Source organism: Lepidochelys kempii, chromosome 10, assembly GCF_965140265.1.
Source record: "Lepidochelys kempii isolate rLepKem1 chromosome 10, rLepKem1.hap2, whole genome shotgun sequence".
NCBI lineage: Eukaryota > Metazoa > Chordata > Testudines > Cheloniidae > Lepidochelys > Lepidochelys kempii.
This window is the reverse complement of record NC_133265.1, coordinates 30,671,666-30,691,561: the sequence shown is the minus strand read 5'-3', so window position 1 is coordinate 30,691,561 and position 19,896 is coordinate 30,671,666. Positions and strand designations below refer to the sequence as shown.

At 58.3% G+C, this 19,896-nt stretch overlaps 1 protein-coding gene across 5 annotated transcripts in view; it reads right to left on the bottom strand.

Annotated features, from left to right (window-relative positions):
• Nucleotides 1-14: 14 nt before the first annotated feature.
• SEPTIN12 (septin 12) overlaps nt 15-19,896 on the bottom strand; it is an 82,142-nt gene continuing 62,260 nt past the window's right edge. For all 5 annotated transcript variants that reach the window (XM_073362595.1, XM_073362594.1, XM_073362598.1 and 2 more), the window contains 8 exons: nt 8,077-8,205; nt 7,138-7,219; nt 6,459-6,596; nt 5,757-5,874; nt 4,996-5,091; nt 4,657-4,753; nt 1,853-1,904; nt 15-1,433 (listed from right to left, as the gene is read on the bottom strand). In XM_073362595.1, the coding sequence (XP_073218696.1) occupies nt 1,289-1,433; nt 1,853-1,904; nt 4,657-4,753; nt 4,996-5,091; nt 5,757-5,874; nt 6,459-6,596; nt 7,138-7,219; nt 8,077-8,205 (857 nt within the window). In that variant the 3' untranslated portion in view covers nt 15-1,288. The remainder of the gene's footprint in view (nt 1,434-1,852; nt 1,905-4,656; nt 4,754-4,995; nt 5,092-5,756; nt 5,875-6,458; nt 6,597-7,137; nt 7,220-8,076; nt 8,206-19,896) is intronic.

Genomic DNA, 19,896 nt, shown 5'->3' with positions numbered 1-19,896 from the left:
GGGGGACACCAGGCCAAGGTTGCAGGGGGATCTTTAATGTGTGACCAGAGACTGCAGCGAGAGAACGAGCCCCAGCCCCAGCCCCAGCTTTTCAGAGGAGAGTAAATGGCCAAGCACCGCCCGCCCTGCGGGCTGGGGGGATTCCCCTGTGATACCCCTCGCTCCTTCTGCTGCCTGGAGCTCAGCCCCAGCCCTGGCCCTCCCACCAGTACCTCTCCCCCTGGCTGGGACAGCCTGCATCCATCTCCCCACCCCCCCGGGCTTTTCCCAGCCCATGTGTGTTTTGAACACACAGTGCTGGTGACTCTGCCCAATGGGCAGTCGGTTGGGCCTCCGTCCCTCTCTGCTATTCCCCAAACCTTAGCACTGCCCACCCCACCTTTTCCCTAACCCTGTGGGGCAGCTACAGGCTCTAGCCCTCTGTAGGATGGGTCATTCCACGAGGATTGAGAATCCGAGAGCGATTCCACGAGGCTGTCCCCTAAGGGCATAGGAGAGGCTGGCTGGCTGGGTACCTCCATCTCCCAGAGCTTTGCTCGCCCCCAGCAGGAAGGGCTGGCTCTGCCTCCCCAGCCCCAGAGCTCCCTCTACCCCACAGCAGGAAGGACTAGCTCTGCCCCTCTCACCCCAGGCCCCCTCTGCCCCACAGCATGCGGGGCAGTGTTCTACTCCAGTCCCCCCTCGTTGGGGGATGCAGGCACAGGGACTCCCAAAGGAGCTGGAGGCTCAGGGCAGCAGCCGACGTGGGGAAGACCAGGAGGGGAGGCTGTTCTCAGCAGCGCAGGCCTGAGGCTGCCCCAGTCCTGGGGACAACGGCATGAGGTGGGAAAGGCCCTGTGCCAACACACCTTCCTGTGGGTGCGTCGCGGGGGGTCAGGCCCACTGGCTCCAGACTGTGCCTCTTTGGTAGGGCAGGGCTCCCTCCAGAACTGGGGCATGCTTGTCGGGGCAGAGGTGCACGGGGTGCATGTGCCAGGAACCTACGAGCTCCATGCAAAGTCGCCAAGGGGGACGGGCGTCGGGGAAGCAGGAGGAACGGATGGGGAGCAGTGGGGCCCTTGAGGCCGCGCCTGGCACGGCCCCCCAGGAGTCACTCCTTGCTTAAGGCTGTTGCATGGCTGGAAGGTGTTGGTGCATCGGCAGAGTCAGTGTCTGGCCCAGCACTAGGGCACTTGGGCAGGGCAGTGAGAACAGAGGAGCTCTGTCCACGGGGTGGGGATCTCAGCTCCTCCCCCCTTCAGCCAGTCTGTGGGCGCTGTCTGGGAGGAGGACGCCCTGCTCTCACTGCTCAGAGGTTGCTCTCCACCTCGTCCTTCCCCAGCAGCCTGTTGACGGGGCTCAGCGCCAGCTGGTTGCTCTCGTTGAGCCGCTGCACGCGGTAGCTCTCATAATGCACATTGTGGGTGATGTCCTTGAGATCCTGCAGGTGGGAACTGGGGCGGGTGGAAAGTGAGAGTTAGGAGGGTAAAGGGGCAGGAAGAACAGCTCCAGCCAGGCCCTAGGCCCTGCAGCCAGAGGCCCCCAAATAGGCTAAGCTTGTGCTTTAAAAGCCATCCCACTATGAGGGGCTCCAGCCCCCTCCCTCTCCCTCCAGTAGCACCACCCCCTCTGCCAGTCCCCCAAGGGCTGCCCTCACTGTCCCATGGCTTCCCCTCCAGGACCCCAGCCCAATCCTGCACTCCCTGCTGAGTGACCCAACCCCAACAGCTTTCCCTGGCAGTGGAGGGTGCTGAGCCCCGCACAGGGATGGGCTCCCAGCTGGGGCCAGGCCCTCCCCAACCCTACCCTGCGTGCCTGGGGCTGTACCCCTCTCCCTGTGCGTTAGGGGGGTGGGCCGAGCCGGGCATCTCACCGGATGAGCAGGTCTCGGAGCAGGGGGAATTCACAGTGCGCTGGGTTCTCCACTGAAAAACAAGACACAGACTAGTTGTAGACCCTACCACCCTGGTGGAGAACGGGAGTGACTCAGATGCCCAAGGAATGCATTCAAAGCCACCCTGGTCAGAGCAGCACCCCATGTCCTGCCACCATCCCATCCCCCGCCTTGTCTTTTAGCTGCATCTTGTCCACTCTGTCCCTTACTGGGAGACTAGATCCTGCCCTCAGAGGAACCTTGGAGCCCTTCACTCCTGCTGGGGAACTGCAAGGAGGCAGGTGGTCACTAGGGGGCAGCAGGCTCCTATGTATGTGCACTGGGTAAATGGCAAGGGGTCGGGGAGGGCGGGAAGGCAGGGGCGACATCCAGGCAGCTGCAATCTCAACAGAACAGCGGCATCCCTGTGTTCAAAAGAGCAGCCCAACTCCAGGGTGCTACGTCTAGGCAGCAGCCAAAGCATGGTGCTCCATGAGGCCTGCCCGGATGGACTGGGCACAGCAACGGGACCCCAACAAGCACTGCAGGGGGACCCAGGAACAGCCCCGGTTTGCACGTCTCTGTTGGGGATCTAGTCATGTCTGAGGGTTGCACGTGTGTTCGTACGTGGAGGCGTGTGTCTGTGGGGCTGCTCCTGGGGGTAGCTATGCGTCCAGTGGTGTTCAGAGACTTTGCATGTGCAGTGAGAGTCTGGGTATGTGAGTGACAGGGAGCACTCACCGTGCGTGCACGTACAGGGGTTGTGAACAGGGGGGGAGGTGGGGAAGCCCTGCGATAATACAAATAAATACACAGTAGCACACGTATGATGGCTACACATGGGTATACCCGCTGACAAACACCTGTCGGGGAGGGTCTAGGTTTCCTTGGTCCTGCCTCAGCGCAGGGGGCTGGACTAATCGGCCGCTCGAGGTCCCTTCCAGCCCATGTCTTTCATATTACGTGTGTCCCCCGGCACAGTTCCACACACACAGCGCGTGCTTAGGGGCTCATGTGTGTCAGCCTGGCTTTGCATGGGTGTGGGAGCGCCAGGCCAGCTCCCCCCTGCAGCCGTGCCAGTCCCCTCCACGCACGGCGAGACGCTGGCGAGCTCTCCCTCTGGCACGGAGCAGCAGCTGGGAGCCTTCAGCCAGCGTTCTGACGGGTTACCTGGCAGCGCCGTGGCCGCACGGTTCCAGCTGTCTTTGATAAATGAAGAGGCCCTTGGTAACGCGCTCCAGAGAAGCTCTTCCCAGGCCCCAGCTGACCCCCAGCACCAGCCAGGCGCAGGTGCAAGGGCTCACAAGGGGAAAGGGCTTGAGGCTACAGCAACTGCTTGGGATGAGGGGGGAGGACGGGTGGTTCCGTTGCTCAGACTGCAGGAGCGCAGGCATGGCAGAGCACCACAGCGTCCCTGCCTGCGGATGAGGCCCATGGAGCCCAGCACACCCTACACACACGGTGCTGGAGGGTGGCGGAAAGCTCAGGGCCGTCTGGCAGATATAACGGGCCACGTTCCCGCTGGCGTCATTGTGACCAGCTCAGCAGGCTGCCCCCAGGGTGGCCCGAGGGCAGCGTATGTCCTGTCTGTGCTGGCTGCGAGGGATGGGCTCGGTGCTGCACACGCTTCACCCCAGCTCTGCCAACAGGCTCTCAGCAGAGACTGCGGATCCCTGGCGCCAGGGAGCAGCACAGCTCCAGAGTGGAGTGGGCAGGGCCCAGACAGGCTCCAGCTGCCCCAGCTCCCCACTGGGCCCCTCTGCACCCCATGGGTCTCTTGGGGCGGAGCTCCCCGCTGCACGGGCTGCATCAGTGCTCAGGAGGATACCTGCTTGCTGCACTTCCCTGGGTGCGGGCAGAGGCCCTGCGTGTCAGGTTTATTGCAGCCCAGGTGTGATGCTGGGAGGGGCGCTTGCTGCAGGTGCCAGGTATCACAGCAGCCTGGCAGATCGCTGGGAGCGAGAGGTGAAGGCAGTGGTGTGATCACAGCTGCATCCCACAGATGCTGGGCAGCGTTACAGGAGCGGAAGGGGGCTTAGCACAGGAGAGTTCCTAGAGCAAGCGCGGCGTGTCGGAGCTCTGGGGAGGGTCCCAGCCGCTTGGCAGTCTGCCCACTGCCCCAACACTCACGCACACAGGCCCCAGGACGGGGGCTGAAGGGCCTGACTAGGGATGTACGGGCAGGATGGGCCAGTCCGAAACTTTGCCCCACTCTAAGAAGTTTGGGCCCCTTTCCTTAACCCTCATCCACTCCTTCCGCCCCAATGCCAGCCCCGGGGGTCAGGGCAGGACCAGAAACCCTCAATACCAAGAGCCAGGCTTGTTGCTGCTGAGTGCCCTCTACCTGAGCCCTTGCTCACTGCTGGGTCACAGCCTACTCTCAGGGCCAAAGGAAACCTTCTGGCCTGGAGGAGGAGCTGGCCTGGAAAGGCGGCCCATTCAGTGGGCCCGGGAAGGAGCTGGGAGGACAGCTGGAGCTGGCTTTGGACACAAGGGCACCATTGGGCACAGGGCTCCAGAAGCCTGCCGAAAACAGCAGGGGCTGGGAGTGCAGATGCAAGAGGAGCGATATGCCGGAGAACCCAACTTCACCAGGGTGTAACCAGGCCCCTGGCTGGGTCGCATCTGCGAGGGACAGTGGATCTACCAGCCCAAGGCTCAGGAGCCCTCCAGACCCTCCGTCCACAGACCAGCCACGACAGGGGGACAGAGCCAGTGTTAGCGGGGGTCCACTGGGAGCTGGGGGACCGGATCCATCTCAGTGCTAGGAGCTGTGCCCCACCCACGTTCGAGGGAGCCGTTACCTTCAATGATCCCCCACTTGGTCTTGCGGCCCAGGACCCTCTTCCCGTTCACCTGATGCTCCTTGTCCGCTCCAACCACTGCGAAGGGGATTTTGTCCTGGACAGGAAGAGGGGGCAGAGTCACTGTAGAACTGGGACAGGCCCACCTCTCCGATCCGTGGGCCCTGGCACTGCAACTCAGGGTCAGGCTCCCTCCTCAGCGCTGCTGTCACTGCCCAGCACAGCTGTCCGTCCGCCTGTCCCAGCCAGAGAGGGACACAGAGTACCCCACCACAGCCAATCACCGCCCAGCTCAGCTCTTTGCCCCCCCCTGCCCCCACGCAGCCTCCCAGCACTCACACGAATTTTATTATTCAATATCCTGTCGTCTGGGTTGTCATCAAAATCCTCCTGGGGATAGACGCTGATGCCGTGGGCCTTCAAGTCCTTCTGGATCTGTAGGAGACAGCGCCTGTGAAATTGCTCTGTGCTAGCAATGGAGTTGGCTACCGTTCATCCTAAAGCCCTCATGAGAGCATATAATCTCTCCTACCACTGAAATGTGGCCACCTCTGGGGTGGAGTGGGAACTTGTTAAACAGCACGCAGCAACACTACCTATGTGCTTAGAACCCTGTATCCAGTTGACTCGCATGGGGGGGATTTCAGGTGGGCAGGGTGTCATTGCAGGAGCTGATATTTGGCTGGGACACTCAGGTTAACCCCCTTACTCGGGTGTCAGATGCCGTGACCATGAGCTGCGGCCTCCTCCTGCTTTCCTCTCTGTCCCTGTTGTGCCTCTGCTCAGCTGGGGGGAGAAGAGACACACAGATGCCTCTGTCTTACCGCAAGAGACCCGTGGGTTTTTGGGTTGCCCTGGCCCTATTGGAGACCGCCCAGCTGTTTGAGGCAATCTTACCCAGGCCGGCCCTCGGTGCTGTGGTCCTGGCCAGTCCCTTTAACGTCGCTCAGCCCCCAACCCACCCTGAGAGGCACCTCAAGCCATGCTGCCTATGCCCAGCCTTGCCCCAAGGGCTCTGGGGTTCCCATGCACAGCTGTGCTGGCCTGCCCTCCTCCCAGGTGAGGTAAAAGCTCCACCTCTCTCTTACAAGGCCCCTCACCCTTTGCTTGAACTCGGCCCGTTCCTCCAGGGTCAGGGTATCCGCCTTGGCGATCACTGGCACCATGTTGACGATCTTACTCAGCCGCCTCATGAACTCCAGATCCAAGGGACGCAGCCTGGGAGGGAAAGCCCTGGCTGTTCAGCGTGGCCAGAGGGGGGCGCTGGCGCAACAAGATTGGAGACGCTCCATGCTCAGGCTGCTTTCCCCGCCTCCCCCCAGACATGGGCCCCACCCTGGCAGACTGGGGCAGAGACGACCAGCCACTGTCCTCAGATCAGTGGCACCACCAGGTATCCAGAGCAGAGAGGCCAATGGGAATGGAGAGCCAAGGCCTCCAGCGACTGACAGCAGCAGCAGCGAGGTGAGTTCACCCACACAGCCCTAGCAGTGGGGCTGACCCAGAGGGGCCCGCTGAGATGGGCAGCAGGAGGCCAGCCAGGACGTGGACTCTCCTTCGCTAGGAACTGGCCAAAGACAGAGTCACACGTTGCACACAGGCCCACAGCCAGCTGAGCTGGTTATTGCCCCGGCCGGAGGCAAGCCGGCTTCCTCATCCTACTAGCAGCTCCATGAGCCAGCCAATCCCTTGCAAAGGGCTCAGGCTGCCCCCCCTAGGGAGAGGTAAGCCCAGCAGGGCATTTGGTTAGCCAGGCAGGGCACTGGGCACTCAGGAGCAGGCAGAGACTGATCACGGCTCACCAGTGGCCAGTAGGTGGCACGAAGTACACACAGCTGTGGACCCTGGTGTCTGGGATCTTCTGTTTGCGGCTGATGAGGATCTCCTCTCTCAGGTACTTCTCGTATTGCTCGTTGATGTACTTGATGATGGGGTCCCAGCTGGGCAATGGGAAAGGAGGCAAGAGATTGATCACCCGCAACCCCTAGGCACTGTGTGCACTGCACACACAGGAACTGTCCCACCCACCACTGAAAGGCAGCCACCTCTGGGGCAGAGAGCAGCACCGGCACACAGCAGAAGGTGCTCAGATCTGACAGTGTGGCACAAAGCCTTTGGCGAGGTGGGGCTGGAGGAAGGGGGTGGTGTTTTAACCAAATCCCTATCTCTTACAGAAGTGTCCCAAGAACTTTGGTGTCCCTGCAGAGCAGAGTACAGCTGGATTTTAGGGTCTCCTCTGAAACCCCCCATAGTAACTGCCTGGAGCTCAATGGATCTAGTTCACACAGCTGAAAGGCAGAGTCCACAGTGCCAGGGTATGACCCTTTGGTGCCAGGGTGTCATGTTATTACCAACCAGCTGCTCAGACTAAGCCTTTCCTGGTGCCCTTCCTTCTATGGCCCACCCCTGGCCAGCAATGCTGGGCTCCCTCCCGCCCAGCTCACATTGCCCTTGGGGTCCCCAGAACCGGGTGGAACTTACCAGTTTTCATTGTTGATCTGGTCGCCGAACCCCGGTGTGTCTGTCACAGTCAGCTTCATCTTCACGCCCTTCTCTTCGATAACTAGCGGGGGCAGAGGGTGCAAGGTCACGGGGTGGCTCTAGGAGTCCCCTGACCCCCCACTGGGTATCCCTTGCACAGAGCCCCTCCCCAGCTCCCGCTGACTTCCCACTGCTCTCTGGGCACACTCCGCTAGGGCATTTTCCCGGACACATGCAGCAAAGCCATCCAGGCCTGGAACTAGCAGCTGTGGGGGCTGGAGAGGGACCTTGGTGACTGTCTAGCACCTGGGGCACAGTGTGGCGAATCCCATCCACTAGGCTTGACCAGGCCAGGGGGCAGCAGCAACGGCCCTGGGGGCACCCTGGCAGGCCGGGCTGGGAGGACGGGGACTGTGGGGCCAGATCCTGCCCCAGTGAAGTCAATGGGAGCTTTGCCGTGGCCAGGGAAGTGCCCCCATGCCTGCTGAGCTCTCACTCCCCTGCCTGGAGCAGAGAGGCAGGAGCCACGGGCAGGCAGGCCTTCCCCTGGGGGGGGTCGCTCTCAGGACAGGGAGCGGCCAAGCCGGAGACTCGCAAAGGAGCCTATGTTTCCCAGGGCAGCAGGCGCGTCTGAAATTGTCGGGAAGAGACTAGCGAGTGCCAGCCGGCTGGGGATGGCAGGGTGGGCTGGGGCCCATGGGGCAAGGGTGAGGCCTTGCTGGGCCCAAAGAGTCCACTCTGCCACTCATGGGGGGAAGGGTCCAAGGCTATGCCAGAACTGCCAGAGGGATGGGGGAGGGGGTCAGGGTGGGGCATCTGGCAGGAGGGGGGGCTGCATGAGAGACAGATGTCATGGGGGCTCCCAGAGGAAAAGACATGGTGGGAGAGGAAGGGGTCCTTCCCGCGGCTCCTGGAGGGCTGAGGAGCAGGGGACCTTACCGTGGGTGACGGACTGCAGCTGCACTGTCTTTGGGACGTGCTCCTCATAGCCGGGGCCTGTAGGTTTCCGACTCACCTTCGACTTGAAGAGGGTGTTCACCATTGTCGACTTCCCCAGGCCGCTCTGCCCTGCATGGGGAGAGAGAGAGGGCCGTGTGAGCTGCGCTCCCACCATGCCCAGAGGCAGCAGATGGGCATGTGGGATCCAGGACACACTCCCCTGTCTTGCCAAACTGGCCACTCCTTTTTCCCCACCCCATCTCTCTGCTGAGCTCCTGGACACGGCCGGCAGAGCATTGCTGAGCCGCAGAGGAAGCAATGGACAGCAGGCAGGGGAGATGGCGGGGCCTCTGGTCCCCAGACATGGGGGTGCAGGATCGGCAGGGCACAAGCTTGGTTCACTCACGAATGGGAGGACACCACAACCAGCCTGCCCCCATCTCCTCCCCAGGTCCTGGTTTGGAAAGCACGGGCCACTGCTCACTTCCCCTCCTCTCTTCCCCTGCTTGGCTTTCTGCTGCAGCCCTTCAGCTATTAGCTTAGCAGAACCCCTGATAGTCCCATACACCCCAAGATGCCCTGGTGTCTAAGCTAGCCTAGCTCCCACCTCCCTCGACAGCCCCACATGCCCCCAGGTATCCAAAAATCCGGATACCCCACATGTCCCAGCACTCCCACCTGGGCATGGGACTAGGGATTTTACTGCTGTCTCCTTAGACTCCCCATGTGTTAGCAAATGCAGATGGCAGGTGTGCCACTCCCCCTTCCACCATCACTGCGGTCTAGGATCTCTTCCCTGCTGGAGACTCTCATGGGGTGACCGGTGACCCCCGCTGGCCCCTTATGTCACCTCAGGCGGGAAACCTAACCCGGGGAGATGCTAGCGGACAGTCCCTGCTGCACTGGGAGGCTAGGCTGGCACAGCCCCAGTGCCCGGATCTTGCCGCTCTCGGAGTCACGGGTGGTTTAAAGAACATTCTTCCCCGGAGCCTCAGTAACACAGACCAGGAGGGAGCAGACCTGGGGATTCTGCACTGGAGGGAGGAGCTGGCAGCCAGACCCCTGGGAAGGAGAAGTGAAAGTGACCAGCGTACAGAAGGGGAGTCATTGCAAGAGTCCATCTAGCCCCGAACACTGTATCCACCTCCCACTCTTCTGCTTCTGTGGTTGGGGTCTTGAGAATGGCAGGAGCTGGTGTTCCCAGTGCCCTGACTGGCCACCCACCCACCTGCCCTCTCGACTCTTGGGCCCTCTGTATGTTCCTCCCAGGGCTTAGGACAGCCCAGCAGGTGTCCAGTCCCTATCCTAGACCTCCCCATTGCCTCCCCATGCAGGACCCTTCGAGCAGCCCTGCACTCCCCTCTTTCCCGGGCTATAGCTTTCCCCAGAGGCTCCAGGTCTCGTCTTTGTGACCCTTCCAGGGTGTGGGCCAAGGAGGGGGCTGGAGTCAGTCATGTGTCCAGAGAAGGAGGCGGTGCTGGGGCAGCTGTTGGATTGCAGGTGCAGGGGGAATTAGCCTGAAGGGACTGAAGCCCACATGAGCGGTGGGGCTGCTTCTTCCAGGGCTGGTTGTTCACCATAAACAAACGCTAGTGGCACAGGAAATCAGCGTGCCAGCACAAGGTCTCTCTTAGCCCCCGGCACCACCCGAACCCGCGGCCAACCCGGCCGGGCCCCTGTCCCAGCTGGCTCAGCCCTTACGCAGGGGAAACACTGCGGCCAGAGGGCATGGTGGGGAACACTGCGCTGCCATCACATCTCACCCCCAGGATGCAACTGCAGGGGTTCCTCCCCCGCCCCCCCCCACAGCTGTGTGCAGATGGGAGGGGGATTCCAACACTGATGTGCTTTGCTAGGGGCACTTGACACAAGGAGGAGAGCAGGGATGAGCCTGCACATGGGTGGGGATTGTACAGACAGGGGAGGGCTGTGCACGAGTTGGGACTGGCACACACGGGGGCAGGCATGCACACAAGGTGGGATTTGTATGCATGGGACATGTATGCACGTACAGGGGAGGCTTTGCACAGGATGGGGTTTGCACGCATGGGCCAGCAGATGGTATTCGCCCATGGTGGAGTTTGCACACAGGAAGGGGTGGGGCTGTGTACAGGTGGGGTCTGCAGATGGAGGGGGGGTGGGTGTGCATGCAGGGTGGGCATTTGCACAAGGAGGAAGGGGTGGGTTTCGTATACAGTGGGGTCTGCAGATGGAGAGGGCATGGGTATGCATGCAGGGCAGGCATTTGCACAGGGGAGGAAGGGGTGGGGGTGTGTACAGGGTGGCAGATGGAGGAGGGGCGGGTGTGCACACAGAGCGGGCATTTGCACGGGGAGGAAGGGGCGGGAGGGTGTACAGGGTGGGGTCTGCAGATGGAGCAGAGGGTGGCTGTACATGCAGGACACGTGTTTGCACACGGAGGAAGGGTGTGTGTGTGTACAGGGTGGCAGATGGAGGAGGGGTGGGTGTGCACGCAGGGCGGGTGTTTGCACAGGGAGGAATGGGGGGAGGGTGTACAGGTGGGGTCTGCAGATGGAGGAGGGGTGGGTGTGCACGCAGGGCGGGCGTTTGCACAGGGACGAAGGGGCGGGGGTGTGTACAGGGTGGCAGATGGAGGAGGGGTGGGTGTGCACGCAGGGCGGGTGTTTGGACAGGGAGGAATGGGAGGAGGGTGTACAGGTGGGGTCTGCAGATGGAGGAGAGGATGGGTGTGCACGCAGGGCGGGTGTTTGCACAGGGACGAAGGGGCAGGGGTGTGTACAGGGTGGCAGATGGAGGAGGGGTGGGTGTGCACGCAGGGCGGGTGTTTGCACAGGGAGGAATGGGAGGAGGGTGTACAGGTGGGGTCTGCAGATGGAGGAGAGGATGGGTGTGCACGCAGGGCGGGTGTTTGCACAGGGACGAAGGGGCAGGGGTGTGTACAGGGTGGCAGATGGAGGAGGGGTGGGTGTGCACGCAGGGCGGGTGTTTGCACAGGGACGAAGGGGCGGGGGTGTGTACAGGGTGGCAGATGGAGGAGGGGTGGGTGTGCACGCAGGGCGGGTGTTTGCACAGGGAGGAATGGGAGGAGGGTGTACAGGTGGGGTCTGCAGATGGAGGAGAGGATGGGTGTGCACGCAGGGCGGGCGTTTGCACAGGGACGAAGGGGCAGGGGTGTGTACAGGGTGGCAGATGGAGGAGGGGTGGGTGTGCACACAAGGGGGGTGTTTGCACAGGGAGGAAGGGGCGGGAGGGTGTACAGGTGGGGTCTGCAGATGGAGGAGAGGATGGGTGTGCACGCAGGGCGGGCGTTTGCACTCAGCTGAGTGGGCGGATTTAAAGCTGCTCTCAGACAGGGCAGAGCGTTTGTTCTAGCTCCAGGCAGCACAATGCGGGTGGGAGGCCGAACGGCGCTCAGAGAGCTGTGATGTGATGGGCCCCCCAGGCCCGGACACACGTGCTACACAGTGGTAGCTAACTAGAGCACCCGCCTCTCTGACTGGTCTCCATTTCGAGCTCTGGAGGGGTGTGGGACGCCAGCCCTTAAAATGCAGGCCCTGCAGGGCTATTGCGCGCTGGCCCAGGACTTGACACAGCCCGACTGACCAGGGTCACTTCCACCCCTGCTTTGTCAAAGGAAACCAGGGCACGGGGGACGAGTTGCAGACTCCCAGGCCAGATGGGCCCATCGTGATCGCCCAGGCCGAGTTCCTGTCTCCCCCAGGCCCATAAGCCCCTGGCTCCCTGACACTCCCAGGCCCCTGCCAGGACAGCAGGAACGTTGCCTTTCTAGATTTTCCTGCCTTTCTAGACCTTCCTGGCATGAGGTGGCTTTGCCCTGCACAGCTCCCTTCAGCGAGGAAAGCAGCCTCACACCTGCTGAACGCAACCCCCAGCCTGCTGCACGGAGCTGGGGAGCGCAGAAGTTCCTCAGCATGATTTCCCTTCCCTTGTCAAGACACACTGGCTCCAGCTGAGACAGCCCTGCCGGCAAGGAAGCTGCTAATGGATCCGGATGGTGGTGTCTGAGACAAGGGCTCTGCGTGGAGTGAACAAGCTTCCTCCACATGCCTCTGCCAAAGCCCCTCAAGCCTGATCTGCAGCCCCACCTGCTAGCCCAGCCCTGCGACTCCCCCAGCTTGGCCAATGCACCTCCACCTTGTCCAGCAGCCCCCTGCCATCCCAGCTCTGCGATTCTCCCAGCTTGGCCAAGGAACAGAGACCTGCAACTCCCCCCACTAGTCCAGTATTGAGTCACTCTGTCCTGTACAAAAAGAAAAGGAGTACTTGTGGCACCTTAGAGACTATCTAATTTATTGGAGCATAAGCTTTCGTGAGCTACAGCTCACTTCATCGGATGCATTCAGTGGAAAAATACAGTGGGGAGATTTATATACATAGAGAACATGAAACAATGGGTGTTATCACACACACTGTAATGAAAGTGATAACTTAAGGTGAGCTATTACCAGAAGGAGAGCTGGGTGGGACCTTTTGTAGTGATAATCAAGGTGGGCCATTTCCAGCAGTTGACAAGAACATCTGAGGAACAGCCGGGTGGTGGTGGGGGAATAAACAAGGGGAAATAGTTTTACTTTGTGTAATGACCCATCCACTCCCAGTCTCTATTCAAGCCTAAGTTAATTGTATCCAGTTTGCAAATTAATTCCAATTCAGCAGTCTCTCGTTGGAGTCCATTTTGGAAGTTTTTTTGTTGAAGAATTGCAACTTTTAGGTCTGTAATCGAGTGACCAAAGAGATTGAAGTATTCTCCAACTGGTTTTTGAATGTTATAATTCTTGACGTCTGATTTGTGTCCATTTATTCTTTTATGTAGAGACTGTCCAGTTTGCAGGTGAATGAGCCTCTGATAGTGTGGCTGATGTGATTAGGCCCTATGATGGTGTCCCCCGAATAGATATGTGGACACAGTTGGCTCGTTCACCTGCACATCTACCAATGTGATATATGCCATCATGTGCTAGCAATGCCCCTCTGCCATGTACATTGGTCAAACTGGACAGTCTCTACGTAAAAGAATAAATGGACACAAATCAGACGTCAAGAATTATAACATTCAAAAACCAGTTGGAGAACACTTCAATCTCTCTGGTCACTCAATTACAGACCTAAAAGTTGCAATTCTTCAACAAAAAAAACTTCAAAAACAGACTCCAACGAGAGACTGCTGAATTGGGATTAATTTGCAAACTGGATACAATTAACTTAGGCTTGAATAGAGACTGGGAGTGGATGGGTCATTACACAAAGTAAAACTATTTCCCCTTGTTTATTCCCCACCACCACCCCGCTGTTCCTCAGATGTTCTTGTCAACTGCTGGAAATGGCCCACCTTGATTATCACTACAAAAGGTGTCCCCCCGTACCCCACACTCTCCTGCTGGTAATAGCTCACCTTAAGTGATCGCTTTTGTTACAGTGAGTATGGTAACACCCATTGTTTCATGTTCTCTGTGTATATAAATCTCCCCACTGTATTTTCCACTGAATGCATCCGATGAAGTGAGCTGTAGCTCACGAAAGCTTATGCTCAAATAAATTGGTTGGTCTCTAAGGTGCCACAAGTACTCCTTTTCTTTTTGTGAATACAGACTAACACGGCTGGTACTCTGAAATCTGTCCTGTACAGAGTGCGCTGCTGATTGGTCTCCAAGCCAGGGTCAGGCTGGTACCATATCAAGCTGACCAGGGCTTGACTCGATTAGTTGACAGCTAGTAGCCAAAAGACAAAGCCTAGTAGCCGGCGTGAAACAGTGGCACCCTCCCCTGTGCCCAAACCACACCCATCCCATGCTGAGCTGTGCTGATAGTGGGCTGCAGATAGCTGAAGTGGTAACCCTTCCTCCCCATGCCGGTAACACACCTAGTGTCCGTACACACGTGCTCTCCCAAGGTGCTGGTCAGGCACAGCACGGGCTCGGTTAGATGCGCTTCAAACCAGGCTAACTCCCAGGCCTTCAGCAGTGCCGAGGACCCCCGGAGCGTGGGCAGGAAGCACTGGTGCAATAGCCCCCATGGCGCAAATACTCCTCAGGTCACCACGGACGGGGCCAGCTTAGTCGACTATTGTGCTGCACAAGGGGCAAGGTTGGCAGCTGCCACTGACTGTTCTACATAGCCCCGGGGAGCCCAGGTGGGGGCTGTTTTGCCAAAGTGTGTTCTGAGGCGCTTGGCCTCTTCTCCCACAGCTCCCCATGCTCCCCCCCCCCCCCCGAAGCTCTGCCAAATCACCTTCGAGCCATCCCTTCGGGGGGCTGGGCTGGGAGCTCTGGGACAGTACCTAGAGAGAGGGCAACTGCAACGGAGCAGTGCAGCACAAATGCAGGGCAAAGCTCCCTGGAGAGCTCGGGCAGCCCTGGGGACACTTACGCCAGGGCCAGCCACCATTCAGTTTGCAGCAGCTCCTGTTGCTAATGCAGATGCACTCTGGTGCCTCTGCTGCTACCTAACCCAGGCCTGCAGGGAGTTTAGCTATTTCACCCTGAGGATCAGACCTCCAGGCCCTCCCCTCTCCTGCCTAAGCTATTGCATTAGCCTGCCTCCATCCCAAGCAGACTCAAGCCAGCATTACGTGGACTTGTGAGTCTCCTGCCAGCAAGCGCTGCTTCTGAGAGCAAAGGAAACGCTCTCCTCGAGAGGAACTGGAGGGGAAGGCAGTATTAACACTCCTGATGGGGTCTGGGCTGGACCCTAGGCATGCCACACACTCCACTGGGATAAAGCTACTGCAGCACAATGCAAGGGGAAAGGTCCACAGGTTCGGTTTGCTCCTATCTGCCACACAGTGCCCCCTATGGGCCATCAGCAAGTAAATCATGTGGGATTCACAACCAGGCTTGGCCAACATCGCAGGACCAGCCTTAACACAGGGGAGTTCTGGAGATTTGAGGGTCCTGATTTGCACTGACATGGAGTTTTTTTTTGCAAAGACACCACCTCTGGCCATGCAGCTGGCCAGTCCCCTGAACTGGCCGTGCCTGGTCTGTGGCGCTCACAGCAGCAGTTCAGATTGGGAACACTGTGGGAACACTTCATTTCCATGTGAATAACTCAAAGCCAGTTGAGCCATGCAGGGAAATGGCGAGATCTTGAAGACGGATATACAGTGCTGGGTCATCTACCTAAGCAAGGAACTCAGACTCCGTGAGGACATTGAACTCCCCACCCAGCCACAAAAGTGGGGCAGTTTTGGAGGAGGGTGAAATAGCCGCCCCATTTTGTAAGGTGCTACATGGCTGGGTTCGACAGCGATCCAAGGTCTCTCAGCACTAAAGTGGCTCCACCGCCGAGTGCAAACAGGGCAAGTTTGCAATGAAACCCCCGTGTCCACGCTGGTATTCTGAGGCACTTCTGGCTTGAGAATGCTTTGAGCTCCGCTTCCCAGCCCCAGATCTGTGCTAGGAGGAGATCACCTTCCTCCGGGCAGGTCACCTCTTGACCTCTGCCCGCAGTGAGATTGTGGCAGCACCACTGGGGGTGGGGGGGTCGGTGCCGCTCGAGGGTGGGGATCAAAGCTCACAAAGCTGGGGGCGGGGGCCAGTTTTACATCACCACAAGCCACAGGGAATTTCAGCCTCCAGCTCTGAGAGCGAGATGGGTGTCCCCTTCCCTCTGCAGGAGGCAGTGCACTGGTCAGCCCGATGCCGGATTCCCAGATCCAGAACAAAGCAGCCTTTCTTCTCCCACCCCCAGCTTCCACTCAGTGGGCGGCTGGCCTCTCCACTCGCTCCCTCTGGGGGTCGCCAGCAGGCGCGGCCCCTGCAGACGAGCAGCAGACGGCGGCACCGAAGACTGAAGTGTGTGGCCATACCGCGCCCGGGTGCAATGCCACTGGCAAAGGCAGCGCCTGCCCACCAAAGAGGGCCCCACTAGCAATGTGCCTATCACTGGCACCCGAGTCACTAATGCCTACTCCACGGCTGAAAGAGCATGTGCTCGTCTGTCAAGGCTCCTCAGCTCCCTGCCTGAGCTAGCCAGGCATGGGCCGAGGTGCCACGCTAAACCCGGCTCTGGGAGAAAGCGAATGCAGACGGGTGTCACGTGAGGGAGGGGCGAGAGGAATAACCCCGCCTAAGTCCAGCCTCGGAGGCATTACAGCCCTGCAGCAAGCACCAGGGACAGTCAATGGGCGTTATTGGGAGTTATTCCCCAGCAGTCTGACTGCGCCCGGGCCCCTCCCAGCAGCGTGGCAGACAAGCAGCAGCACCGGTCGCCCTGCTGCTGCGGCGGGGCCTGCAGTGAAATTGCTTTGGTGCGCGCTGGCAGCACCAGAGCACACGGGCCTCAGCTTCCCCCGCTGTGCTGAGCCTCCCAGCAATGAAAGGGCAGCAGCAGCAGCAGAGCTGGGCAGGGAGAAGGCTAGTGTGGCCCTGACATGGGGAGGGCGGATTGGCAGGCAGGAGGGGCAGCTGCGATATAGGGCTCTCCCCTGGCTTCTGTGGAGAGAGGGAGCCAGAGACGGGAGAGGGATGGCAGAGCTCTTCCAGGTGGAGAGGCAAGCCACTGAGAGGGGCAGGGCCTGGAGCCTGCTCCCCACACAGCTGTTGATTTTATGCCAGGACAGCCACTGGTGTGCATGCAGTGAGAAGAGGAGCCTTATACCTGTAGAGCTTATTCCGTCCCTGGTGGGGAACAGCCACACTGGTGTAAGCACCTTTATCCAATAACTGCACCCACACTGGCAGGTGACACCACTTTAACGAAACCAGTGTAGCCACAGAGCCCAAGGCCAGCAGGGGCGCCCAGATCACCTTGCTTGACCTCCTGGCTACCACAGGCCACCACCAACCTCCAGCACCCACCCGCAAAACCCAACTACTGGAATCAGGCCAAGGCACTCTGACCCTCGGGAGGCTAAACGACTGTGTGTCACAGGCAGAGAACAAGAGGGACTGAGGCGCAGTGCCTGAGGCCCCTGAGGCAATGGCAGGGAATTGATTGAGTGAGCTAGACCCAGATACTCCTGGCAAGTAACCTGTCTCCTGTCTTTTGCAGGGGAAGGCAAAAATCCCCCAAGGTCACTGCCAATCTGACTGCCAAACTCACCACACCACCTGTAGCCATCTCTGATGTTTCAGAGGAAGGAGTTAGAAACAACCAACAAAAAACAGATACAATGAGGAGGAAAGAGTGGAACAGCCCTTTGGGAGCATCCCAGAAAGCTTGGGGCTGACAGGAGGCCCCCAGTCAGATGCAAAGAGACAGAGAGGGGACCCACCCATGCTTTCCGGCTCTGGGCATCATCAAAAGTATTTTAATTAAAGAGTCCAGCACTCTGCAGTGCCCAGGAACTTGGAGGTGCTTGTTTTATTAGAGTAGGTTTGGGGGGGGGGGGCTGCAGATACTCAGGGCTGGAAGCTGGCCAGCTGCAGTTCACTTGAAAATGCCCCTTCCTTTGAGAGGGGGAGGCAGCAGTCACAGGCAACTGAGCAAGGAGAAGCAGGCATGGAGTCAGCCTTGCTATGCAGTAGCTCTATGGTCATGGGACAGCCATGGGGCCTGGTGATAGAGATCTTCCCCCTCGCCCCCCGGCCGCCTGCTAGTTCAGCACATGCTCTCTCGTGGTAGGGTTTATCTGGCAGGAGGGGGTTTCCTCTCCCTGTCCCAGGCAGCTCCAATCTCCCTCCCTCTCCCTTTTAAATCAAAATGTCAAATTTGTCCATATGAAAAATTCCCTGGGCTGATGAGAAGCAGATGTGCAGAGCCCCAGCACACAGCTGGAAGTCCTTAGCTTGAATGTTCCCATTTGCAATTGGCTGGCTTGGCCTGGCCTCCTGGGTCCCTCTACATGCCCTGCTGGGCCCTGATGCTGCTGCCCTCCTGGGCAAGCCAGGGCATGCTAGCAGATGCACACTGGCTCGCCATTCAGCTGCGGGCCACAGAGCCCTCGTGGTTAGAGGCGGGGGTGGCTCTCTTGCTGGGAGAGAGGGCAGATTGCTCCCTCTTCTGGCACCTCCAATAGCCCTGGGGCCCCTCAGACCGGGGGCAGGGAGCTAAGAGCGGGGGCTGTTTGATGTGGGGGAGAGTGCAAACCTGCCTCTCCTCTGGCAAGGAGCCCCACCCCCTTTCCATTCACTGCTCCGATTTCACTCTCCAGCTCCTTCGGGATCTGCCCTCTGCATCTGCTTCCGCCCTCCCCTCCCCGCTGAGGGGAACATGGCCCAGGCCTACAGAGGGAGGTCTGTGGGATGCATGGGATTCGATGCCGAGGTGGGCTCGGTGGGCCCCCTTCCCCTCCCCCTCCACAGTATCAGATGAAGCCCAGCAATATTATCCCCTCCAGTGACTGGGATGCAGAGATCCTATGGCAGCAGGTCTCTCTCTCACTCTTCCGGCCCAGCCCGGCAGCCTCTCCTCTGCCCGGCCGAGGTCACCGCGTAAGGGCCCAGCTCTTTTGCTAAAAAGTAAATTGCCTGTTAAATTCTCCTGAAGCTATCACTGTCTCCTTCACCTGCCTCTTGGCTCCTCCAGTGCGTGGAGGAATCCTTAGTGATTTATCTGACTCCCTTGGGTTTGGTTCTCTTTGCTTTTCTTATCATTGCTTAGCTCTTTTAAAACCATTATCCCGTAATCTTCCCCGTCCTCCTCTCTAGCTGATAGTTTATGCTCCACAGAGCCATCTTTCTTCCTCTGGATTACTTTCTGACATCTCCATGTTGGCTTGTTTCTCTTGATCTGGGAGTATTTATTGCTGGACAGAGCACATACCCAAGGCTTTAGAAAAAGCTCCATAAAGATTTGGTGAGGTACAGTGCCAAGCCGGGGCCAAAGAGAAAAGATTCTAAGTATGTTGGGGGTGGGAATGGAAATGAAGCACTGCAAAAGGTTGGCAGCAAAGTGGGCAAAGCAAGACTCCAGATCCAAATGCCTCAGAGCTTTGGGGAAGTTTGGATCTGGAGGCTGGAGCTCGTCCAAAACTGTGCCATTGGAGGAAAACAATCAGTGAAATATGGTGCAGAGATGAAAGAACCAAGAGGACTGATGGTAAATTTAAAGTTAGATGAATTTGACTAACTGTAGCCCACCAATAGAGGTTGTTTTAAATTAAAAGAACAGATTTTCAAAACTCTAACTCCAAAGAAAATAGATATTTCAGGCCAGCTAAGCAGATGATTTAAGCTAATGTGGCTTCACTAAAGTCAACGGAGCTCTGCTGATTTACACCGGCTGGGGATCTGGTCCTGTTAATTTAAGGGCCACTCAGGTCAACGTTTAGGTTTTGTAAACACAAGGTGATATAAAACTGAACTGCTTCGTGGTTGTTGCATTTTCATTAAACGCTAGGGGTGGATTTAAACATGCCTTATAGAGATACTGCAGCATCCCGTTGCATTCCCCACTGCCTGAGAGTGAAAGGGATTCGTTCAATTGCCAGAGGTGAGTAGAATGCAAGAAGGAAACTACATGAAGAATAAATAGGGGTTTGTCAATTGTTGCCCTTAGAATCATCTAAGGTGTTAATAGTAACAGAGCGAAGAGGTTTAGTTTTTAAAGTATGGTCATGTTAATGTTCTTTCCCCTTTAAATACAGATTCACAAGCTGTCAAACAACTGTTCCATGTGCCGAACTCTAGAAGCTTAAAGCAGTTCCATATCACGAACTGACAGAATGTATCTGAACACAATTCTCTGGCCTCATCTCTGTCCTCCCCATTCTGCTGCTTTAGCTAGTTGGATTTCACCCTGCATTTCCCCACATTCATCCAAAACCAGCTCTGCTGAATCCTAATGATCAGGCCCTTGACTGGTCTCACTCGGGTGCTGAGTACACACATCTGTGGATTACGGTCACTGCCTCTGCCTCCTCCCAGGTCTCAAAAA